Below are 26741 nucleotides of genomic sequence, written 5' to 3'. Positions count from 1 at the left end.
ATTCTTGAGCGTGACATCACAGGAAGTGGGGGGAAGGGAGAAGGTCACAAGGTTATTCAGGATAACAAACATGTCATTATAGAAAGCATTCGACAGCCGATCCGTATTGCATAGCGACTCGTCTCTCCCACAGGCCCTCAGCGGGAAAACACTTTATTTCATCTTCTTGAAGTCTAGAAAAAACACACCTGTGCTCTCAGAGCCTGTGTCTGTTCGAATGTTTAGTATTAAATGTAAATGTGTTAAAATAAAGCAGTCTGAGTGTCTTGACCCCAGATTAGTAAATCAGTGCGTGAATGTTCTGACTGGAAAGCCTCCAGTGGATTTGAGGAAATCCTAATGCATTCATCCTCCATCATGCAGGGAGTGAATAAACCCCACAGCAGCCCCAGGGCTTACAAAGACACAGTATGCTTGAAAATGTTCAGTTTGATTTGAATATTCATCAATTCTGCAAACAGCTTTGGGTGGTTGATATGAAATACTTCTGGTAAACTGAAATGACCTGCGGTGTGACATTTATATACTCATAGGCAGAGGGTGAACCAACTCCAGGGTAAGACTAAAAGCTATTAAATACAAACATCATCTTTTAGGGAAGAACCAGACATGGGTGTCATGTAAAATCTGTTTTAATGGGACTAAATTTGTAGTTCATGTAATTACAATTTAATTAAAACATTCCCACGGTTATTCAAATGGCAATTTAGTGGCATTTCCCCCCAAGACCCCGGGACCAGCCTTAAGACCCGTTCACACCAACCACTATAACGATAAAGATAACGATAAAGATATAGTTCTCAATATTAAATAACAGCAGAGTCCACACCACAACTATAACAATAAAGGCACAGCGAAACGATATCGTTGGAATCACTTTCAGAACGATTTTTTTTTCTGATGAACGATAAAAACATTGCCAACCAATCAGAATCAGTCCCGCTGTAATGAGCTCGAGGATTTAAAGCAGCAGACGCGCGTCCGCTTAGAATACACAAACAATATCGTTCGCTGGTGTGGACGCTAATATCGTTATCTTTATAGTTATCGTTCTTGGTGTGAACGGGCCTTTACACATGCTCCGCCTATGTACTATACTCCTTTTAAAAGTACTTTAAGCAGTTTGATGATTGGAGTTTAATGTAAACTCAGTTTTATGTTCTCGTACTGTATGAAATCAGAAACCAAGGAATTTAATGTTTGTATGTTTAATTCATTTGTCACAACACAGAATTACTCAAAATAGTAGTTAAGACAGACTATTAAAAATGCAGAAAATACAGATATTTAGTTTTGTTTGGAGGTAACTACATTATTCAGAATCTTGTAAAAAAAAAGAAAAAAAAAAAGTTCATGAATCATATACTCTCATACCAAAGTAGAGTAAAAGGACTGATTGATAGATTGATTGTATGACTGATTCATTCATTCATTCATTCATTCATTCAGTGAACAGGCACAAATGACTTACAAATAGGGCTTGGTAATTTAGCAACCTTTTATTATCAAAAAAATATATATATATATAAAATAAATAAAAAAATACGTTTTTTTTTTTTTTTTTTTTGTGGTTTGCATAAAAAATTATCAAGTACTAAAGTACAGTACAATTTATTTAAAATAATCAAGGAATATTTTATTTTTGATTTATATGCATCAGTATAGCAGTGCAGTCATAAACAGCTATATTTAGTTGCATATTCTTTACTAAGATGTGATTGTTTTCGAGGGACTTTTCACTCAAGGAGTAGGTGCTAATAGGCTGGCACAGATGCACTTTATGATGAAAGAAAAGTTAAGAAATGAAATTAAGAAATTTGTAAAGAAATGAATTTGTTTTATTTAGCAAGGATGAATTAGATTACTCTAAAGTGACACTGTTACAAGATGTTTATATTTCAAATAAATCTAAATAAATAAATCCTATAAATCAAATAAATTCTTTGAACTTTCTGTGAATCAAAGAATCCTTGAAAAGAATGGTTTTGTCAATATATTAAGCATTTTAAACATTGATAATAAATAGAAATGTTTTTTGAGCAGCAAATCATCATATTAGAATGATTTCTGAAAGATCATGTGACACTGAAGACTGGAGTAATGATGCTGAAAATTCAGCTTGCACTTTTTGTAAATTGTTTAAATATTTAAAATTGTTGCACAGTATTACTGTGTTTACTGTATTGTGATCAAATAAATGCAGCCTTGGTGAGAATTAGAGACTTCTTGCAAAATATTTAACAAAAATGAACAACCCCAGACTTTTGATTTCTGTATTATGTACTATTTCTGAAGTATTCAGCTTAATAACTAACTTAGTGTTTTGTCTCATGAAATCTGATTTTCATGACAGTTTCTAGTGAATATGTGAGAATCTCAGCCATTGCAATTAACCGAACCTTGATACTGGCACTTTTGGTTTGGGTGTGTGAATTTTGCGTGTGTAAGAGTGAGTGGGCTTGCAAGCGGGTTTGTTTTTTTTTGCACTGGTGCATCCTGTGTAAAACCTGTGTTGACTGCACTAACGTGATACGACTCGTCTCTAACCCGACTCCCACACACATCCTTACTGTCTCTCTCTCTCTTTACTCTCATAGCATGTACAAATCTCTCCACTCATCCCCACATCCTCCCTCCATTTCCTGCTTTAATCTGGTTTTGATGGAACAGCCGTTATGCTGTCATTAGCTGCTGAGAGGAGAACTGGGCCTAATATCAGTCATTTCAGCCTCAGCACAAGCCTCACAGGACTCATGTTCACATTGAGACTGTGCTGTTTCCTCTGCTGGTGCCACATACTCAGCATTTATTCGGCTAATCTTGACCATGTGTGCTTGTTTATTTCCATAAGTAAGGCTTCCACAGGTGGTGCACAAACCTAAAAAAGCAGGAAAGCACACACACTTATTTAGTCAATGTGAATGTGAAGTATGCACGAGAGTGTCTTTTTCTTTCTTTTTTTTTCTTTTTTTGAGGGGACAGTAGCTTAAATATGCATATACATGCATACATATATACACTACAAATCAAGGTTTTTGAACAGTAAGATTTTTTATGTTTTTAAAGAAAGTCTGCATTTATTTGATCCAAAGTACAGCAAAAACAATAAATTGTGAAATATTTTTACTGTTTCAAATAACTGTTTTCTATTTGAATATATTTTATATTGAATTTTTAGCATTATTACCCCAGTCACATGATCCTTCAGAAATTATTCCGATTTGCTGCTCAGATATATTTAATATTATTATTATTATTTAGAAAACAGCTGAGTAGACACATTTATCTGAGATAGAAATCTTTTGTAACATTTAAATGTCTTTATTATCACTTTTGATCATAAAGACAAATCAGCGTATTAGAATGATTATTTGAAGCATCATGTGACACTGAAGACTGGAGTAATAATGCTGAAAATTTAGCATGAATTACAGCTTTGACATTTTGACAATATATTCTTTGATAATATATTCTTTTGTTCCACTGGAAAAAGTCAAACGGTTTTGAGCTTAAATTGAGGGTGGCAAATGATGACTGAATCTTTAGTAAAAAAAAAAAAAAATATATATATATATTTTCTTAGACAAGAAACAAATAAATAAAATACTTGATTGAAGTAAATTATTATTTTTTTAAATTATTTATTTATTTATATTTTATTTTCTTGCAAAGTGCAACTTTGCTCAGTAGGCATGTGAAATATTGAAATATTAATCAGATTATCTATAATGCATTTAAACACCAAAATGTTAGCCAGAACTAATGTTTTTGGTGAAATATATTTATGTACAACATATATACAACTTTATCAAGCACCATACAATTACTAATATTTTAGCCACTGTTTCTTTTTCTGTCAGTTTTACAAATCATTATTCAAAAACATATTTCAATGTAAATATAAATTATCATACAAAAGACATACCTAATAATAATAACAATAAAAAAACAATGTATTTAATTTAATGCTCATTACTGCTTTTTCATAGAATTGTAGAAAGCATGCATTAACTTGACTTTAAAAAAGGTTGCATTAAGAGCATTAAAGGGATACTCCACTGTGTATTCATATTAAACTATGTTTTTCCCTTAACTAAGACGAGTTGATACATACCTCTCTCATCTCAGTGCGTGCACTCAATCGCTTTGGCGCGCGGTGACATTTTGAAAGCACTTAGCTTAGCCTATTCATTCAATATGGGCCAAGCAGAGAAGCTACCAAACACCTCCACATTTTCCCTATTTAAATACAGTTACTCGCGTAGTGTAACTCGACCTAGGACGGTAGCACAAAACAAAACGTTGCGCTTTTCTAAGCATGTAAAATGGATAACTATATTGTGTGGCGGAATACCATGGCAAGTGCTTGTAAGCACTTCGTCTTGGCGCAGTAATATCTTCACTAGAGGGAGCGGGGGCCGGTGAGAGGATTTTTCACGAGTGAAGATATTACTGCGCCAAGACGAAGTGCTTACAAGCACTTGCCATGGTATTCCGTGTGTTACAGTCCTAGGTCGAGTTACACTAGGCGAGTAACTGTATTTAAATAGGAAAAACGTGGAGGTGTTTGGTAGTTTCTCTGCTTGGCCCATATTGAATGAATGGGCTAAGCTAAGTGCTTTCAAAGTGTCACCGCGCGCCAAATCGATTGAGTGCACACACTGAGACTAGAGAGGTATGTATCAACTCGTCTTAGGTAAGGGAAAAACATAGTTTAATATGAAAACATGGTGGAGTATCCCTTTAAGTACAGAAGCCAGTGAAGATTTTTAAGAATGTTCCCTTGCTCTGTTGCTAAAACTTTTGTTCGATGGTCCTTACAGATAGACTTGGAGCCAGAGGGAAAGGTTTATGTCATTATCGACTTGTCTGGATCATCCAGTGAAGGTAAGACAGTCTTGTTAACTTTGTGTGATCATATTACATGTCATTTAAAGATTGCATAAATCATGGCCCTTTGTAACCATTAGACTCTATATAAGATTTCTCCGAAATACAGATGTCTTGGATGCCTAATACAGTAAATACTCAGTTGATGTTTGAAATAAAAAGTTTTTATTGGTGACAGACACAATGAACACTCAATGCTAACATTGCTGTAGTTCTGCTACCATATGGCATTGCGTGAAATGCAGACAGACTTTGCAAGTCTCTGCAGCTGCTCTTTCTGGAAGTCATAAGAAGAGCTGCAACTTTCTGATCTTGATGTTGCCTCCAGTGTAGCTGTATACCGTATATTGATAAAAACGCCACTGTGGAGTACGATCATCGGACCCAGATCCTGCGTGTCCTTATTCCACCTAGATAACCTCCCAGAAGTGCCTCTCTCATTGACACTCCCTATGGCCCAACTCCCATCAGACCCCTGCCTTTCCTGGATACACATCAGAGATGGTCCAGTTCAAGAGCTCCTTCATCCTCTCGGCTCAATTCCTGCTCCTGGAGGCAGATCATATGATCACTTGTCTCTCGTGCTGATCTAGATGCTGCATATCAAACATCTCCTTGTTTCTACACAGATGTTATGTCTACACCATCAGTGGTGGAATGGCGCAGTTTGCCAAACGATTAGCCAGGAATTTCTCAAGGAGTATACTATACCTCCGAAAAGTGAGAAGAAATTATAATATATTGGGATGGAATATGTTGCGTTTTGGATATTGGTTTTGGAAGCCCACCAAGCATCTTAGCTAGCTTAGTGTGAGGAGGCTTAATAATAAATCTGAAGAGATTCATTCGTGTCAGTGGCAGTAGCTGCGGTGTTATGCAAGTGCCACAATATATTATCCAAGTTAACACTCTCGAGTTTGTGCTTGCTTAGAATTCAGTGTCAAGACGCAATACTGCGTCAAAACCAGTCTGAATTTTACCTGCTTAGACCCGCCTTCCCAGCTAACAGTTGTTCTGAGATCAGCCTTCTTAGAACATCCTTATGTTATTTTTACGTGATGAACATTCTAAGAATGCCTACAGCGTTTTTATAACCTAAACTGTTACCTGGGTCAGCCCTAGTATCAAGGTAAGTGCAGTGTAATGTAAATGCTTTTTATCCACCTCTGAGCTGTTCAGAAAGACTTCTGTGCCATTTTTATAGTGTAAATTTGGCAGTGGTTAAAAAATTCCCTTAATTTTTTTAATGGCATTAGATTAGCTACTACTCACACAGTGAAACCAACAGGAAAAAACAATAGTGCAGTGAAAAATCCACACACTCACACACACACACAAAACATTATGTAATATGGATGTTCATTACTGAAGAGTTTAATTTGTCAGAATACACAGCTTTTTTCAATGCCTTCTAAATGAGAAACATAATTTGACTACATTGGTGAGGTAAAATCAAAACATTGGTGTAAAAACAACTTGCCTATCACCGGTATGCTGATGATACCCAGATTTACCTAGCTTTATCTCCAAATGACTACAGCCCCATTGACTCCCTCTGCCAATGTATTGGTGAAATAGTTGGATGCCAGAACTTTCTTCAGTTAAACAAGTAGAAAAAAACTAAGGTTATTGCATCTGGAAACAAAGATGAAGTTTTAAAGGTGAATGCATACCTTGACTCTAGGGGTCTAACAACTAAAAATCAAGTCAGGAATCTTTGTGTGATTCTGGAGACAGACCTTAGTTTCAGTAGTCATGTCAAAGCAGTAACTAAATCAGCATACTATCATCTAAAAAAAACATTGCAAGAATTAGATGTTTTGTTTCCAGCCAAGACTTGGAGAAACTTGTTCATGCCTTTATCACCAGCAGGGTTGACTATTGTCTACTGCAGCTCATCCAGAACACTGCTGCCAGGATTCTGACTAGAACCAGAAAATCTGATCATATCACACCAGTCCTCAGGTCCTCACACTGGCTTCCAGTTACATTTAGGATTATATATTGCAGATATGTTCACTGAATATAAACTTAACAGAGCACTCACACCATTAGGATCGAGTCTGTTAGAAATACCAAGGGTTCACACAAAACAAGGGGAGTCCTCCTTTAGTTACTATGCTGCCCGCAGTTGGAATCAGCTTCCAGAAGAGATCAGATGTGCTAAAACACTAGTTACATTTAAATCTAGACACAAAACTCATCTGTTTAGCTGTGCATTTATTGAATGAACACTGTGCGAAGTCCGAACCGATTACATTGTATTTTACGTATTCACTGTATTTTATGTAAAATCATTTTCTATTTTTAACTGTTTTAAATTCATTCCATTTTTGGATTATTTTACTTTCTCTTATGTTAAGCACTTTAAATTACCATTGTGTATGAAATGTGCTATATAAATAAACTTATCTTGCCTTGCCTTGCCAATGGCTAACAGGCTCATGCTAACTAGCTAAACCAGCCTGCAACAAACAGAAACTCACTCAAAGCTGGTCTTATAAGAAAGGTGAACAAGCTTTTTGACATTTTGGTGGAACTCATTGTAAAACCTAAAGTATACTTTGAATTGTATGTGTTTGTGTACAGTTCAATGGATTAGAATTGAGAGCTACTGTAAATGCAATGCAACTCTGCATTAGCTGCAACTTTTCAGGAACAGGTCAGGAAGTTAGCGTTGGGTTTCTGTGTCACACTGTCACTGTTTCAGATGGTTTTAATTGGACACTCACTCATTTCACTCTCAGTACTGAGAAACAGTCTACATGATGATAGTTCATTGTGTTTAATCACCGTTTGCATCAGGAAGTGAATACTTAACATTTCCTTTGCATGAAAATTGGATGACTCATGAAAGAGTGGCAGAGAAGATGAGCTTATCAGCAGCTGCAAAACTGCAGTTAATTTTTCTGAGTCTGGTCTGATGTTATAGATATTGATTATAAGCCACAACAAATATTAAAGAAAAAACAGTCAGTGCATTTTCCCATTGCATCTGAACGTCATGGTTAATAGGCCTTTGAAGTGTGTTGTGCATCATGAGTTTTTCAGATGCTATTCTGCTGTCTGTTTTCCAGTGCTGTTTGCAAGTGTAAATCTGATCTGTGTATGCGTCAGCTCCAAATTGGCACTGGTTCTTCTGATCAAATGGGCAGGCGGCTTTGGCTGATTTTGGGTTTTGAGCCTAATGGTTTGAATTGATTTGTAATTACTAGTCCCAAGGCATCCATCGTGCTCAGCAGTACTGAAGTGAATAAAAGGTCAAACTGTGGGTCTAGTGCAAGGGTTTTTATAGCAGAGGAACCTGGGAGTCTGGCGCTCACATCAGAAACCCACAGGCTTGTAGATTTCGCCAAATATTACTGCACTTCCAGACCTGTTACACTTTGCAATAAAGGGTTCATGACATGGATATAAAAAAAAAAAAAAAAAAAAAAAAATACTCTGTTACTACCATAATCTCGGTTCCCTGAGAAACTCGATGAGTACTGCATCTTGCTATGACGCTATGAGAAAAAGCCTTTTTTCTCCTGAACTGAAGCCTTCTTTTCAATCACGCAGTAAAAAAAAAAAAAAAAAAAAAAAAAAACGAACAAACTGACAAAGCATGCCAAAGCCTGCCAGATTGGGAGGGGCATCTGGCTATATAAGTGGCCGTTCACCACAAGTAGACCAGAACCTACAGGTTATATGACCTTGTGAATGTGGAAAGCGAGGCCCAGTTGGCCACCTCACAGATATCCGCAATAGACAGACCGCTGGACCATGCCCAAAACTAGGCAATGCCTCTGGTGGAATGAGCCACTACTCCGATGGGACATTGAAAGCCCAAGGAAGAGTATGCTAACAAGAAAGCATCCATCTATAGAGTGATTGCTTCATAACCGGATGCCCTTTGTTGCGGTTACCGAAGATGACAAATAATTATTCCGACTGTCTATAAGAGGCGGAATGCTCAATATAAATTCTCAGAGCTCTGACAGGGCAGAGCAGAGATAACTCTCTGTCCTCTTTAGAAAGAGGAAGCACAGAGAGCATAATGACCTGTGCTCTGAATGGAGTGGAGTGTACTTTTGATACACAACCATGCCTTGGTGATGGAGAGCACATACAGGTCCCCTGTTCACTTTACTGATGCTAGTGCCATAAACAGAGCAGTCTTCAGCAAAAGTAACCGAATGTTGGTAAACTGTAGCGGTCCCTTCAAGGCCCTCAGCACAATGGTCAGATCCCATGAAGGGATGGTTGGGGGATGAGGCGGATTCAGTCTCCTGGCACCCCTTAGAAGCGTATAACCGTGCTGTCTATGCCCACAAATTGGCCTGCAATAGGGGCATGAGAGGCCGCTATAGCTGCCACATAGAGTTTGAGTTAGGATGGGGAGCATCTCGTATCCAGCAGCTCTTGCAGGAATGAAAACATCTCTGACAGATCAGAAGTATGAGGCTCTTTTGCAGCAGTTTAGGCACCAAGCGGGAAAAAATAGACCACTTTAGGACATAGAGACATCTTGTAGACAGGGCTCTAGCATCCGAAGTTGTGTTTAAGACTCGCTTTGGGAGGCTTAAAACTCCTGTCAAGTGGCCAGAGGTGTAGTGCCCACAGATTGGGTCGAAGTTGCCATATTGTCCCGTTCGCACGAGAGAGGAGATCTCGTCTCAATGGAATGGGTCAAGTGTCCATTACCATCAGCTGAGTCAGCTCTGATAGGACAGCTGGTTCATCCAGAGATGGGCCACCAGGGGAACCTTGTGTTTTTGTTTCCTAATTCAACTGATCATCTGTGGGATCAGGGCTATCGGGGGAAATGCATAAAGAAGGAGGATGGGCCAGTCATGGGCCAATCCATCCTTGGACTCTTTCAGAATCGCCGGATGGCAGCTAAAAAGGGAGCTTTGGCAGGCTTTATTGCCATAGCCTCATGCAACTCCACTGCCAAGCCATTGCTTAATTTTTTATACACTGCACGAACAAATAGCTGTGCAGTTTCACTGTGTTATTTAAAAAAAATCTTCAGTTAAGGAGAAAAAAGGCTTTTTCGCATTGCGTCTTATCAAGATGCAGTGCAAGTAAAGTATCGACAGGGAATCACTTATTGTCACACCTGGACTCATTTAGTGTGTTTTTGCCCCTGTGACCCAGTTTCTGTCTTCCGTGTTTGGTTTGATTAGCTTCCAGGTGTGTCTATTCTATTCCTCATGTGTTCCATGTCCCTGTTAATTTAGTAATTCCATCCACCTGTGTTTCCCCATTATCCTTTTGTACATAAGCCTTGTCCTTTCAGTTCTGTTTGATCGGGTCTCCTCACTTGATACTCACGAGCTACTTACGTGTGTCTTCCTCCGTGATCCATGTTTGGATAACTCCTATGTTAGATAATAAAACCTTATTTCGTTTATCCTCGGCTCCGTGTTCCTTCCGGCAGCGCAAACCGTGACAGAAGACCCGACCAAAAAAAAGAAAGTTTAAAACTGCGTGGTTTTCCCTCCGTTTTGCTTTCGTTTTTTCACAGTCTTTACTTTTCTTAGTTTCTATGGATCCCCTCTATCGTCCCGAATTCCTCATCCTCCTGCTGAAGCAGGAAGGACGTTCTCTCGAGGACCATACCAGACAGTTTCTTCAATTAGCTAATGCCACCAGCTACCCGGACCACGCGCTCTGCACCTTCTACAACACCAGCCTGAACTCCAAGTGCAGAGCGTTGTCGCCCGAAGATGGTCCTCGGGAGGATTTCGCCGCATTCGTGGAGTGGACTCTGGCGAGAAATGGCTCACCTTTCACCGTCTGCCCCATAGAGGATCTCGCCAGTCCCACTCCCGACCCAGAGACCAGCCAGCCACCACCCCGCCACACGGAGCCAGAGCCAACCGCAGCCGCAGAGCCCGAGCCATTCACCGACAGGGAGCCGGATCTCGAGAGCGCGACTGACCAGGTGTGTGAGCCGGCAACACCGTGCATCGTGGGAGTCCTCGTGGAGATCGAGGGCGTGGAGGAAAGCCCTGCCCACACTCCTGCGACTGAGGGTGAGCTGTATGCAGTCTCTGAAAGTCATATGGAGCAAGTTCTGGATCTGATGGACTGGTCTATGGAGGTAATCCCTAATATTCCTGTTTCTCCGCTGGTTCCGTCCAGCCCTGACTCCCCTGTATACCCTCTCAGTCTCCCACTCCTACCTCCTCCAGTCATTTCCTCTGCTCCATTTCCGCTGGTTCCGCCCAGCCCTGAGTTTTCTGTTTCTCCGCTGGTTCCGCCCAGCCCTGAATCTTCTGTGTCTCCGCTGGTTCCGCCCAGCCTTGAATCTTCTGTGTCTCCGCTGGTTCCGCCCAGCCCTGAATCTTCTGTGTCTCCACTGGTTCCACCCAGTCCTGAATCTTCTGTGTCTCCGCTGGTTCCGCCCAGCCCTGAACCTTCTGTGTCTCCGCTGGTTCCGCCCAGCCCTGAACCTTCTGTGTCTCCTGTATTCCCTCCCACCTCCTCCCAAACCTGCTGGTCCCTCTACTCCACTTTCGCTGGTTCCGTCCAGCCCTGATCCTCCTGTCCTTCCTCCCATCCTTCCTCTCTGTCCTCATCCTAGACCAGCCAGTTCCTCGCCATCCCTGCTGGTGCTAGTCAGTCCCGCAGCTCACCCTCAGTCCGCGCCATCGGGGCGCGATGGTTCGCCACTGGACTGCCAGTCTCCAGCTCTGCCTTGGCGCGTTAAGGCCCTGTCTCCGCCTCCAGCCTCCGAGCCCTGGACTCCTCCTCGGTCCTTCGACCCAGCGGCTCCGCCTTGGCTCTTAGCTCCCTCGTCTCCACCGTGGCCTGTCATCCCACCTGCTCCACCGGGCTCCCTCGTCCCTCCGGCTCCACCTTGGTCAGTCGTCGACCATCCGCCGCCTCGGGACTCCACTCCTCTGGTTCCACCTCGTCACTCCATCCCTCCGGCTCTGTCAGGCTCCTCCTTCCCTCCGGTTCCACCTCCATCCTCGGTCGCTCCGGCTCCACAGCGGTCTGCCAGGACCCCGCCTCCGCCTTGGTCGCCTGAGCCTTCTGCTCCACCTAGGCCCTCCGGATCCTCAACGTCACCCTGGCTCTGCGGCTGTGCTGCAACATCTTGGGCTCCTCACCCAACGGTGCAGTCTCTGCCTGTCGGCCCCCTGGTGTCGTTGACCCCTCCTTCACAATGGCTCCTCCCGCCGTCGACTCCACCTTGGATCTCCGTCCTGGCTGGTCTCTGGTGGACTATCTGGCTCCTCCTGCTCCTGTCTCCTCCCTGGCTCCTTCCTCCGTGGTCCCTGTCTGCTGGCCCCCTCCTGGGAGTCCGTCCTCCACCGGAACCTCCTCCCAAGTTCCCACCCACGCCTCCCTCGGTTGTTTCTACGGTGCGAGGACGCACCTACCGGGAGGGGGGAGTACTGTCACACCTGGACTCATTTAGTGTGTTTTTGCCCCTGTGACCCAGTTTCTGTCTTCCGTGTTTGGTTTGATTAGCTTCCAGGTGTGTCTATTCTATTCCTCATGTGTTCCATGTCCCTGTTAATTTAGTAATTCCATCCACCTGTGTTTCCCCATTATCCTTTTGTACATAAGCCTTGTCCTTTCAGTTCTGTTTGGTCGGGTCTCCTCACTTGATACTCACGAGCTACTTACGTGTGTCTTCCTCCGTGATCCATGTTTGGATAACTCCTATGTTAGATAATAAAACCTTATTTCGTTTATCCTCGGCTCCGTGTTCCTTCCGGCAGCGCAAACCGTGACACTTATATTAAACATAGAATGTTTAATTTATTAACAAAACGAATACACATACACCATGCTACAGGCCTAATATAAAAAAAAAAGAATATCTTACACAAAATTCAAATTAATTATAAAACATTCAAACATGATTAGCAAACATGTTGTAACCAAATAAATAAGGAATGTCATAAAAAAATAATCTTAGAAAAACGGCAAAAGCCAAAAGACCTTCCAAAGTCTAAAATATTTTTAAAGCAGGCAATTTTGTATTCCATTTCTAGGCTAAATCTTTCACTAAATTCTTGTCTTTCTCACTTCACTAGTAAGCTCGACTCTCCGCACGTGAGAAATAAAATCCGACTCATGCCGCTGATCTGAGATGCGACTCTTGTTCGGCACAAAAGTAAAAAAAAGAAAAAGATCATACTTTATGATAAAAATCAAATAAATTTTTCTGGCATTTATTTTATTTTTGCTGTATTGAATATGTTCAGAACCGTAACACCACTGAAACATATCGAACTGGACTGAACCGTGAATTTTGTGAATTGTTACACACAAATTATGTCACCATAATAGTATGAATGTACTGTAAGTGCACCATCAAATTTTTTTCTTGTATACTTTTTACTTGTACTGATTGACTTGATTAGCTAGCATATGTGTTGTATGATGCTTCAAAAATGTTTCTTTTTCTTTTTTCTTTGCCTTTATAGTGGAAGTTAAAGGTAACCAAGGTTGACATGTCTGTGTAAGACATCTAGCTCTGTTGCCAAAAATTAGCCCCAATACTTAAAATATACAGTCACTGTTTTTCCATACATGCAATTATAACTTGAAAATCATTATAAAGTAATCATAAAGACAAGTTATCTTAAAGAAGCTTTCACAGGAGCTGTAAGACTGCTAGTGCCTCTTTCTCACAAAACTTAACATCTCGCACAGTCTTATCATTGGTAGATTATAGAATAGATTATTTCAGTACAAGCATTTGAGTCAACTGCACTTCATGCAATATATCAAACCTTTAACCAGAGGGTAAAAAATAAAATCAACCTGCGGCAAGTTTAAGCATAGTTCATAGCAAAATTCTGAATGAAAACTGCTAGCTTGGCAAGCCTGATGGTAACCAAAACTGACTTGTTACCAATATTCTTGTTATCAACATTCTGAAAATCTTGTGTGTGTGTGTGGGCATGTTTTTGTGACATATCAGGACACAACTTTGTATAATGACATGGGTATGTTTATTACACTTTTTTGATATGAAAAGGCTTTTTCATTTGCTATAAATAGAACTTATTATATTAAAAACAATAAAGCCCTGCTCATAATAAAAATGTAACGCATTACTTTCCCTAAAAAGTAACATAATAAGTTACTTTTTTAGAGAGTAAAAACAACAACAAGTAAAAATGTAACTTATACATTGACACATAATTAAACAGTTTCTGGATGAAACTCTATATTTTGTTTTCTATCCAACACATGCTGTCTTTTCCTCATAACTTTGATTGTGAGTAATGCCTCTTTGTTTCTGATCTTTGTATGACTCTGTAAGTGTCTTTATACATGTTAAAAAATGATTTGATGAAACCTTTATTAAGTCAGTTGCCAGTTGAAGAAATTACTTTATTAATCTGCCTTTTTTAGAAGAACTTTAGGACACCTGGAATGTGTTTGAACAACTGTGTGGAGTGTTTGTGAATGTTTTTTGTCAAGCAAAGCAAGTGTGAACATGTAGAACATGTGAACATTTTTTTTTTTGAAGTGGCTTGCCAGCGTCTAAAAGTATATATGCATATCGACACGTTAGTGCTGTGGTTTTAAGTTTTTAGGTCATAGCCCCAAAATGGATTGTACGTCTGTTCTAATAGGGTCACAAACAGTGAAAAAACACTGAATGCAAAGAATAAAATGCTGCTAAACCTATAACCTTGCAGGGTTTGGAAAACAATATAAGTAGATACATGCTACCAATACACTACTTTTATGCAGCAAGGGTGCATTAAATGAATCAAAAGTAACAGTATATTTCTGTTATTATGAACTTTATATTCATCAAAAAAAAATCCTCAAAAAAAATGTATCACGGTTTCCACAAAATTATGAAGCAGTTCAACTGTTTTCATTGTTAATAAATAAATAAATAAATGTTTCTTGAGCATCAAATCATCCTGTTAGAATAATTTCTGAAGGATCAGGCGACACTGAAAACTGGAGTAAGGATGCTGGAAATTCAACTTTGCATCACAGGAATATATTACATTTTAAAATATATTCAAACTGAAAATATTTTAAATTGTATTCATTAAAAATATTACTAATTTAAATTGTAATAACATTTCCCAATACCACTATTTTTACTGAATTTTAATATACAGTATATAGGCATTTTTAAAGCACTTTTGTTAGTGTTTGTATGATAAAACTGTTGGTACTATATTTTATGTGCAGTGTAAAATCTGGGTCCTGAAGCACTACTACTAGTTAAGATGTTGAGTGTTAGCACTCGAGTAACAGTTGTTCTTTGAGTCGCTGGCCGGGAGTCACCCGAGCACAACCACTGAGACTCGGCAGCTGATGAATCAGTTATGACAGGAGGCAAAACAGTGAACAAAACCTAGTCTTCAGACTAATCCGTAATGTTGTAGAAGCTTTTGAAGATCACAGAGCTCTGGACTTGACACACACACACACACACACATGCGGAGTGGTGCTGTTCTGTTTGGCCGAGGGACACAGATTGAATTGGATTGGAGTATCATGGAGGTCATTAATGGGGTGATCCAGACTAGCTTAAGTATCTACCACAAATAGGGTAAATAGAGTCAAAGCTTTAGATTTAAAATATTTGGGCCTAGATTTAAGATTTATATATTTAAATTGCATATCAGATTTCCGTCCATTTGGGAAGGAGATGGAGATTAAACGTAATGTGATGCATATATGTTAAGAAACATTTTTGCACAAATTGGCATAGGTTATTATTAACTCTTTGCATTGGTTTGATTTTATTGCATTTATTCAAAAAGCCTGAAATCAGCATAAATCTATTCATTGTGAAAACAATACATTTTATTTAGGTAAAAACTATGTAAATGTTCATCCATCCATCTATCTATCTATTAGTTAAAAATAGGTTTATTTATGATAAATACATAAACCTGGATATTTTGTATTTTAAATCACATTTAGTATATTACAGAAATCATATCTGGTTTTTAGCTGTTTTATTTATGTATGACTGATAAAATGGCATCACTAAATTTATTAGGTTTAAACAGTGCAATCCAAGTCCATGGAAATAGGATGTGTGTGTGTGTGTGTGTGTGTTTGAAACCTTACAATAAAGTCCCATTTGTTAATGTAAATTAATACATTAACTAAAATTAATTAACAATAAGCAATACATTCAATACAGTACTTAACAATCAAAAATCTCTGTTAATGTCTGTTAAAAGCTAATTTATTGTTAGATTATTATCTCAAATTCATTCAATTATCTAATTTTTTTTATAATGTTTTAACAAATGTCAGTGTTGTAATACTGACTAAGATTATTTAAATGCTTTAGAAGTTTTTTTTCATTGTTAGTTCATGTTAACAAATGCAGTTAACCAATGCTAACAAATGGAATCTTATTGTAAAGTGTTAAAGGAAATTCATATTAAAAAATAACCAGGTTTCTCCAAACTCTATGGACTGAAACTGTATGAAAGAACAACCTTCAAGCAGCAGTTTTCCTCTGGGGAAAAAATATGAAACATCAAACGGAAAAATTAGAGAATAGTTGTTTCAGGAAACAGAAACTAAAGCAAAAAATATCCAAATGTCAGTGTTAAGACCGGATTTGTAGAGTTCCACAGAACAGCTCTGTGTGTGTTAAAGGAGGCTGGCTGGATGCCTTGCGTCAGTCCTGCTTAACATCAGTGATACACACACACGCACACACACACCGGGTACTGAGACACCCGACCAGAGACATGCTGGAGACATAAGAGCTAGTTAGGCACACAGGAGTCAGACAAAGACAGCAGCTCACAGTCCATCATGATGGTCTTTCAATCAGGTCATACCACAATGAAAAATAAAGCCATCACAGCTCTGAATCTGCCTGTACTCATTACTGCCTGGCAGCACTGCGTGCAACTGCGTAATAATGGATACTGCAGACAGTCATTTGCATTCAGTGCACACACAGCCCAAAATTAACACCCACCAAATGCTAGTAAAAACTGGCTGTTGATGTTACTCACCAGCTGGCTGGTAACTTTATTTGGAACGGCAATTTCACATCATTTTCAAACAATACAAACACTGAAACAACTGCCGTGATCCTGAATTCCTCTAAAGTCCTCTTGAAACGCAAAATAATGGTCAGATGTTTATATAGGATGCCTAAAGGTTTTTCTCCATGTGTTATGTAATATTCCCCACATGAAATCACTAAATATGAAATCACAATGTTCTATTGTCATGTTCATGAACATTAATCTGTGTTGCTATTTAAATAGTAGCCTATAGACTTATTTTATGTTGCATTGATTTCATGTCGCATTTTTACTGGCTGGTCAGTAAACGTTGGTCGTAGCAGCAAACACACTGCGCGATGATCACGCTGAATTCCTGACACTGTCAGAAAATGATCATAGGCTAGCTTTGGTCGCAGGACCGTGACAACAGACGTCTTTGAAACTCTCTCACTGTATGACATAGGAGCACCGATTAGGAGCCACGATCACAGAAATCATGATTGTTTTCACAATGCCAATCTTTTGTCTGGGACAGCCCAAAATCATGTAGCATGGCTCAGGTTTTAAAATAACACTGAGCAGATCGATTGGAGAATGGGTACTTTGATGTCATTGTCATTGTGATGTCACACCAATTGTTTGGGGTGTTCAGTCATTATAAATATACGTCATTTAACTCTACCAATCATGTTGTGAATGGAAGACTATGCCTTTAGCTTCAGTATCTTTATGTTCGCTGTCAAAAATTACAGTGTGAACGCTAAGCAGACCAACAGTGTTTATTTAGTTAAAGGGGGGGTGAAATGCTCGTTTTCACTCAATATCCTGTTAATCTTGAGTACATATAGAGTAGTACTGCACCCTTCATAAATACAAAAAGTCTTTAGTTTTATTATATTCATAAGAGAAAGATAGTCTGTACCGATTTTTCCCGGAAAAACACGACCGACTGGAGGCGTGACGTGTGGGCGGAGCTAAAGAATCACGAGCGCGAATAGGCTTTTGCGTTTAGAGCATGTGGAAGCTGTGACATTACCCAGAGCCGTTGAAAAACATATTAAAGGCTCTGACATTACCGTGAGGGAAAACCCATCATCCAAAACAAACCATGGCTAACAGTCAGATTCAGCCGTTTATTTATGATCCAGAGTCAGATCCAGAGGCTGACACTGAACGAGAGCAGCAGCAGCAACGACTCGCTCCGAGCGGGGCTCGAACCCGGGTCTCCGGCATGGGAGGGGACGCACTAACAAGGAGGCATAGATATTTGAAGCAGTTTTACTCACCGCCTGCGGTTCCAACACACGATCGTGACCCTTTTTCGTTGGGATTGCATCATCCTTAAGAAATAAACGATACGCAAATCCGTCGTCAAACTGGGCTTTGTTTGTAAAACAAGCATTTTCGAAATGCAGGGAACAAACACAAACACTTGCACAACTCCGTTGATGCTCTGTAAAAATAAACTCCATCCACTGGTCCCTTAATGCTGTTTCTCTTTTGGTAATCTGTGCAGGGTTGTCTTGCCCTGGCAACCAAAAACACACTTCTTTTGTGACATTTCGCGACGCTCTCGCTCTGATCAGTGAAGTCTGTTGTGCTCTCAGTGCTGTGCTATACGGGAGCGCGCGCTCTTCTTCTTCTCTAGTAAAGAGCGCGCGCTCTTCCAGCAGAAGTGCCCTCAGGACCCATATAAGGAAATTCCACTCCATCTAACGTCACACAGAGCCATACTCGAAAAAAACTTTCCGAAACTTGTGACAAACCGGAAGGAGTATTTTGGGAACAAAAATACTCTTCAAACGTACAACTTAATTTTTTAAACTTTGTCCATGTTTAGCATGGGAATCCAACTCTTTAACAGTGTAAAAAACTCAGTATGCATGAAATAGCATTTCACCCCCCCCCCCTTTAACAAAAATAACAGCAGCCTTAGATTTTGTTTTAGTCATAGTCTTTGGACTAAATTTTTTGTCGACTTTATATCACAAAACTTTTGTCAACTAAATCTACATTAGATTTAGTCAACTAATATCTGGAGAAAGCATCTGGATAATATCAATGATTAGACAAAGATTTAATGATTTGACACATAACATGCCTTTTTCTCAAAATTAAATAAAACCACTTCTCATAAAGAAACAAGTACATGATACTCTTTTGAAATACCAATGGTTATATAATGTGCATTCTTTATAACAACTTGCATACAACATGCTTCATTCTTTCAAGAAGACATATTATATATAAAAATTTAAATGAGATTAATCCTTATTAGGGATACTAAAGTGATTAATTCAAGAGCAGTGAGTGATTTTCTTGTTGATTCATAAACAATAAGGACACAGACAACAGAAATGATATTAATCTGCTGTCCCTTTAAACCTGTAACAACTCATCAGACAGGGAATCCATTTAGCAGGCTTTATTGAGAGACTCGAGGTCGTACAGGCGGGGATCAGGACCAGCAAACACAACAGTAGAGATAACCAGAATCGTCGTCAAACACAAGCAGAAGTTCAGAGGAAACAGGCAAGATTCAGAGTCCAATAAACAATCCAAGGTCAAGAGGCAGGCAGCAAAGGTTCAAGAGACGGTAAACAAAACAGTACTGGTAACAGGAAATCAAACACGGGAAATAACGCTTGGAAATGTTAGCCGGAGCAAAACAAGACTTCGCGTTTGGCTAATGGAGTTGTGCAGCTTATATATCCGTGCCAATGAGCTGCACCTGTAGGTGATCAGAGTAGGGGTGCGGGGATGATGGGTAGTGTAGTGCGAATCAGTATAGGTGAGTGTGAGAGTCAGTATTCCGGAGATGGAGCCCTCTGCTGGCCAGTAGAGGGAATCACGGGGTTCGTCTCCGTGACAGAGCCCCCTCCCTGCGAGCGACTCCTGGCGCGAGATGGTAGCCGACGTCGAGGTCTACCGCGTGGTCGTGGGGCCGGTTTCTCCGGATGTAACCGATGGAACTCCGTGATGAGGTTGGGGTCTAGTATGTTGTCAGCGTTGACCCAAGATTGTTCCTCTGGACCGTACCCCTCCCAGTCGACCAGATACTGCAGGATGCGTCCTCGACGCCTGGAGTTAAGAAGTTCTCGCACTTGGTAAGTCTCCTCAGTCTCGATCTGGACGGGCTGGGGACTCTGCTCACGGGACCTCCCCTCTCCCTCCTCTCCAGGGGCCACAGCGGGCTTGAGCAGAGATACATGAAAGGTGGGAGAGATGCGATAGGTGTCAGGTAATGCAAGACGGAATGAAACAGGAGTGATCTGATGTGTTATCTTGAAGGGGCCCACGTACCTTGGACTTAGTTTCTTGCAGGGTAGTCGGAGACGGAGATCTCGGGTAGAGAGCCACACCCATTGTCCGGGTTGGTATACAGGCCCAGGACGACGACGGTGGTCAGCATGTTCTTTTTGATGGCGGATGGCTCGTTGAAGGTGTACGTGAGCTTGATTCCAAGTCTCCTCACTGCGTTGCAACCAGTCCGTGACAGCGGGTACATCGGTGGGTTCCCCGGACCAGGGAAACATGGGTGGTTGATAGCCTAGGATGCACTTAAAGGGAGTTATACCAGTAGCTGGTTTGACCAGGGAGTTCTGTGCGTACTCAGCCCAAAGGAGGAACCGTGCCCAATCTTCTTGGTTGGAGCTACAGTATGATCTCAGGAACCGGGTGATTTCCTGATTGAGTCTTTCGACCTGGCCGTTGGATTGAGGATGGTAACCAGAGGTCAAGCTAACGTTTATATTGAGGGCTTGGAAGAAGGCTTTCCAGAGACGAGAGGTAAATTGGGGACCTCTATCGGAGACGATATCCTCCGGTAGTCCGTAGAGACAGAAGACCCAGTTACAGAGTAGTTCGGCAGTCTGTAGAGCAGTAGGCAATTTAGGTAGAGGAATAAGGCGACAGGCTTTGGAGAAACGATCAATTACAGTCAGAACAACAGTGTTACCCTGAGAGACAGGTAGATCGGTGATGAAGTCTATAGCCAGATGGGACCAGGGTCGTTGTGGGATGGGGAGTGGTTGAAGCAATCCGGCTGGCAATTGGCGGGGAGTCTTGTGTGCATTACAGGTTTGGCATTGTTGGATGAAAGTTATAGTGTCCCTGGGTAATGATTCCCACCAGAACCGGTTCTGAAGCAGGTGAATGGTAGCCGTGATACCTGGATGACCGGATGCGGGCAAGCAGTGTGTGTGGTTGAGAATTTGATCACGTAAGGTAGGTGGTACGTAAACTTTATCAGGAGGACAAGTTGCTGGAGGTGCGTGTTGAGAGTTGTGTTGTTGGATAAGCGTCATGATGTCCCATTGTACTGGTGCAATAACTACTTTGAAAGGGAGTATGGACTCTGGTTCGGATGGAATCTGTTCGTCTTCATGAATACGGGATAGCGCATCTGCCTTGGTGTTCTTGGAGCCTGGACGGTAGGTAACTGAGAAGTCGAATCGGGAGAAGAACAGTGACCATCTGGCCTGCCGTGGATTGAGGCGCTTGGCTGAGCGCAAATACTCAAGGTTTTTATGATCGGTTAGTACGGTGAAAGGAAGGTTGGCCCCCTCCAGCCAGTGTCTCCACTCTTCGAAGGCCGCTTTCATAGTGAGAAGTTCACGGTCTCCCACGTCGTAGTTACGTTCAGCAGCATTGAGTTTGCGGGAGTAAAAGGCACATGGGTGGAGTTTACCGGTAGAACCCTGGCGTTGGGAGAGAATAGCACCGATACCAGTGTTGGAGGCATCCACCTCGACGAGAAACTGGAGATATGGGTCAGGATGATGGAGTATGGGGGCGGTCACAAACCTTCTCTTTAGTTCCTGGAAAGCTTGAAAAGCAGCTTCAGCCCAGTGTAGCCGATGGGCTCCTTTCTTGACCAGAGACGTGAGGGGACTAACCACAGAGCTGAAGTTCCTGATGAAACGGCGATAGAAATTAGCAAACCCCAGAAAGCGTTGAAGCTCCTTTAGTGTCCTTGGTACTGACCACTTGAGAACGGCATTGACTTTGCTCTCATCCATGGCGACCCCCTCTGGGCTGATGACGTACCCCAGGAAGGTGGTGGAGGTGGTATGAAATTCACACTTCTCCGCCTTAGCATAGAGTTGATGTTCAATGAGTCTTTGCAGCACAGCTCTCACATGTTGGACATGTTCCTCCAGGGTATCTGAATAGATTAGGATATCGTCAATGTATATGATAACAGTTCTATTTAGCATGTCTCTGAAGATGTCATTGACAAAGGATTGGAAAACCGAAGGACTATTGACCAGTCCAAACGGCATCACCCGGTATTCGTAGTGCCCATTGGTGGTTGAGAAAGCTGTCTTCCACTCGTCCCCCTCCCTAATGCGGATGAGGTTGTATGCGCAGCGCAGATCCAATTTGGTGTAGTACTGTGCAGTACGTAACTGTTCTAAAGCAGAGGGCACCAGTGGTAGAGGATAGCGAAACTTTACTGTTATTTCGTTGAGTCCACGATAATCGATGCAAGGGCGCAGACCTCCATCCCTCTTGCGGACAAAGAAGAAGCCAGCTGAAGCAGGAGAGGTGGATGGACGTATGAACCCCTTCTCCAGCTCCTCCTTGATGTACTTGGCCATAGCTTCTGACTCGGGTAATGATAACGGGAATATTCGACCCCGGGGTGGTGATGAACCTGGAATGAGATCAATGGCACAATCATAGCTGCGATGTGGTGGTAATGTGTTTGCCTGTACCTTGCTGAAGGCGGTGACGAGATCGTGATACTCCTTGGGCAGATTGGAAATGCTGGTGGTCTCCGGGTCTAATGTGACAACTTGTACCGTCATGGGAGAGATGGTCGAGAGGCATGATTTCTGACACTGGGTGCTCCATCTAAGAATTTGTCCTTCTCTCCACGACACCTGAGGATCATGCAGTCTGAGCCAGGGCAATCCCAAAATAACAGGGGTGTTAGATACAGGGAGCACGTAGAACTGAATGGTTTCTTGGTGTAGCAGGCCGGTTAACATTTGGAGATCTTGGGTGCAGTGAGTGATCAACCCAGACCCCAAAGGGCGCCCATCTATTGTGGCTACAGACAGAGAATTAGTGCATGAAATTAAAGAGATGTTATTCCCTCTGGCAAATTCCTCAGAGATCAAATTCCCAGCTGCTCCTGAATCAAGTAAAGCAGTGGTGGCTATTTGAACCTTGTCGGTCTTGATTATCAGAGGGACTGACACACAGTTAGAAGGTAAACTCACCGAGTTCGGAGTGTAAGAAGAGCGGCGATTGGGACAAGTGATTCGTAGATGTCCCGGAGCGCCACAGTAGAGACAGAGTCGGTTAACCCTGCGGCGGTGACGTTCCTCCTCAGTCAGATGATAGGAGTTTATCTGCATGGGCTCCGTAGTTTCTACGGGGTCGCGTTACCGCAGCGGGGAAGAGGCGTGGAGCACTGACACGGCGAGAGCGTTGCAGGTTATCAATGGTTATAGTAAGTGAAATAAGATCACTCAGAGTTCTCCCTTCATCACGGCAAGCGAGTTCGGTTTGCAGTTCGTGATTAAGCCCCTTGCAAAACAATACCTTCAGCGTGTCACTCACCCATGACGTCTGAGCAGCCAAAGTGCGAAAGTTCAAGGCATATTCCGCTGCTGTTAATCCTCCCTGCGATAATTCAAGCAACCGCTCACCCGCTCCTTTCCCCTCTCGGGGGTGATCAAACACCTCACGGAAACGTATCAGAAAGTCAGTGAAAGTGGTGAACGCCGTTCCATCCTCGCGCCATACAGCCGTTATCCATTCCAAAGCTCTTCCCGTTAATAATGAACACACGAAGGCGATCCTACCAGCATCAGTGGTGTAAAGGGTGGGTTGTTGTTCAACGAACAGCGAGCACTGTAGTAAGAAGCCCTTACACTTGGTAGAGTCCCCGTCAAATTTCTCCGGGTAAGCCAGTCGAGGATTAACGTGAGTTGGCGTTCCTGCCATGTGGGAAGCGGTGACCGCTGCAGGTGGGGTTGACGTCACGGCAGGGCTGTGGAGGTTTTGAACAGCCTTTACCAGTTCCTCCGTGATGGAAGTGAGACGATTCAATTGATGTTGATTAGCAGCGATCTGATTTGCCTGGGCTGCCATGGTAGCACACAGATGATCGTAAGCCGCTGGATTCGGTTGTGGCGAAGTCTTCTGTAACAACTCATCAGACAGGGAATCCATTTAGCAGGCTTTATTGAGAGACTCGAGGTCGTACAGGCGGGGATCAGGACCAGCAAACACAACAGTAGAGATAACCAGAATCGTCGTCAAACACAAGCAGAAGTTCAGGGGAAACAGGCAAGATTCAGAGTCCAATAAACAATCCAAGGTCAAGAGGCAGGCAGCAAAGGTTCAAGAGACGGTAAACAAAACAGTACTGGTAACAGGAAATCAAACACGGGAAATAACGCTTGGAAATGTTAGCCGGAGCAAAACAAGACTTCGCGTTTGGCTAATGGAGTTGTGCAGCTTATATATCCGTGCCAATGAGCTGCACCTGTAGGTGATCAGAGTAGGGGTGCGGGGATGATGGGTAGTGTAGTGCGAATCAGTATAGGTGAGTGTGAGAGTCAGTATTCCGGAGATGGAGCCCTCTGCTGGCCAGTAGAGGGAATCACGGGGTTCGTCTCCGTGACAAAACCTGAATGCACACGGAATGTTGCTTGGGCAACTAAATTCAGTAATCGTGCACTGTTTGAGAGATGCTTTTCTGTCTGCGCTCAGAAAACCTGACTGAACATAGGGAATGTTTTGTGTACATGTAGTTTCATATGTTTGTGTAAATTTAAAGCGTTCAGCCTGATCCAATTAATGAATCATGAATCATAAAAATATTAGCATGCAGATACTCACTGACCTGCAGTGTTGTAGCCACAATATAAAATGCTTATTGCTGGTTTCATGGCCTGTAGATAGTCTTTTATGCTGGTAAAGGTTTGCCCACCATTGGCAAGTGTGGAAGATGCTTCATGCTGGATCCTCAGGGAATGTGTCTGCCTCTTTTATTCTTTGTTTCTGTATTGAATGTACTGTAAGAAAAACAGATATGTCCTTTTCTTTCTGCCAGCTCATGTTTAGGATTGAAAGTGCTGAGTCATTATGCATTCCAGATGTACACTGCAGTGTGTGTGTGTGTGTGTGTGTGTGTGCTATCTAATCTCTTTATGTAAAATCTGCTCCACCGCCGAACAGTCAGAGAGGGGGAATAAGCGTTCAATGGTCTTGATTTTGAAAAGGGATCTTTTGTACAAAAAAATCAGATGTGTCCTTTGAAAGAAGTGACAAGCGACTGAAATCATTGACAATGGGGAATTGACAGAAGACATAAAGAATAATAGTGTGCTTAGAGAGAAATAAAGCCTTTCTGACACCGTTTCTCTCATAGTACTCCAGCTGTCTGTTTTGGGTTTTAGATCGAGGGACTTAATAACATCTGTAGCATTCAGCAAGGGATGGATCACAGATTACTCACTTTCGATCAATTGAATGTGTCCTTAGTGGATATTTTATTATTATTATTATTGTACTTATCCCAAACTGAATTGTAGTGCATATACCTTAATGTTGATGAAATGAAACACATATTATCCCTCTCACGTATGTAGGGATATGCTGTTCTAATGTTGTGAATTATCTTTATTCTGTTCAGTTGGATTGACAGTTTTCCCGGATAGAGACTCTGAACCATTTAGAACTTAAATGGTTTGCCGTCATCCTGCTCTGGGTTTATATCCCTAAGCATCGGTCTTCATCCTGATATGTTTCAGTACTGGATTCATTTTTTATTTTATTTATTTGTCAGTTTTTGTTTGGGACTGTACACAGATCCAAATGTAGGCCTAGTGTACGAGGGTTTGCTGAGTATGCACACTTACTCCACCTGTGTTTATCTAAACCGGCATGTCTCTGACAGCTCACTAAAACACACACTCAGTCACGTGCCTCCCTGCTGTGTTTGTGTGTGTGTGTGTGTGTGTGCTGGCTTTGTTTTCTCTCTCCCGCTCTTATGTCACCTCTGTAGTGTCCTGTGGTTTGATGTCTTTATCTCACAGGGTCTTTCAGACGACTTTGAAGTTTACCTGCAGTCCATTAATCATACACACACATTCTCTGTCCCCTTTACCCTCTCACACATGCAGCTAGAAGTTGTAATTTAAAGAAATAGCTTGCCAAAAAAATAACATTTTGTCATTGTTTGTCGCTTGGGTCATTTGTCCTGTTGTTCTCACCCTATATTACTTTATTTTCTTAGTGAAATACACAAAATTAAATGTTATGCAGAATGGCTAAGCAATAAAAATGCATGGTAATTTTCACATTCAAACTCAAAAATCTGACACTGTATCCCTAATCTTCTGAAGTCATACAAGGGTTTTGTGTGAGAAACAGTCTGAAATTGAAGATATATACTTACAATTTTCTTCTTTACCAGTGCTCACAGATCACATTTTTGGGAAAACGATTTTATTCATTTTTCAACAGAAATGCATGGGTATGCAGCTTTATATATCAACTTCTCATCAGTTTCAATCGCTAATGTGAGTTTGGATGGGACTGTCTGTTGGTCCAAAATATGGAAGGAGGTCTGTGAGTGCAGAAAGGGCTTATAGGAATATATGCCTTAATGGTGCAGAAATCACTGCACTCTTCTGAACAACATCTGGAGCAATCAAGGCCAACCCAATATGCTTATGATGACATTTCTGCGAAATGAGATTACTTTGTTTTTGCATGTTGCATGCAACTTTTTCAAAGTGAAATGTTCAGTGAGTGGTGCTAAAAGTGTTCAGTTAAAAAAATTAAATGAAAGTGAATCTGGCAACATTTTCTTACACTGGTTATTGTACGTATCGTTCAGAAATGAAAAGA

General features: G+C 41.5%; 1 protein-coding gene across 1 annotated transcript in view; it reads left to right on the top strand.

Moving 5' to 3' along the window:
• The window catches only part of prkceb (protein kinase C, epsilon b), a 94555-nt gene that overhangs the window by 18678 nt on the left and 49136 nt on the right, over window positions 1-26741 (top strand). Inside the window, exon 2 of the mRNA XM_026224453.1 lies at window positions 4824-4887. Within this exon, the coding sequence (XP_026080238.1) occupies window positions 4824-4887 (64 nt within the window). The remainder of the gene's footprint in view (window positions 1-4823; window positions 4888-26741) is intronic.

The sequence above is a fragment of the Carassius auratus genome, chromosome 38, assembly GCF_003368295.1.
Source record: "Carassius auratus strain Wakin chromosome 38, ASM336829v1, whole genome shotgun sequence".
Classification (NCBI taxonomy): domain Eukaryota; kingdom Metazoa; phylum Chordata; class Actinopteri; order Cypriniformes; family Cyprinidae; genus Carassius; species Carassius auratus.
This window is presented reverse-complemented; position numbering and strand designations above follow the sequence as displayed.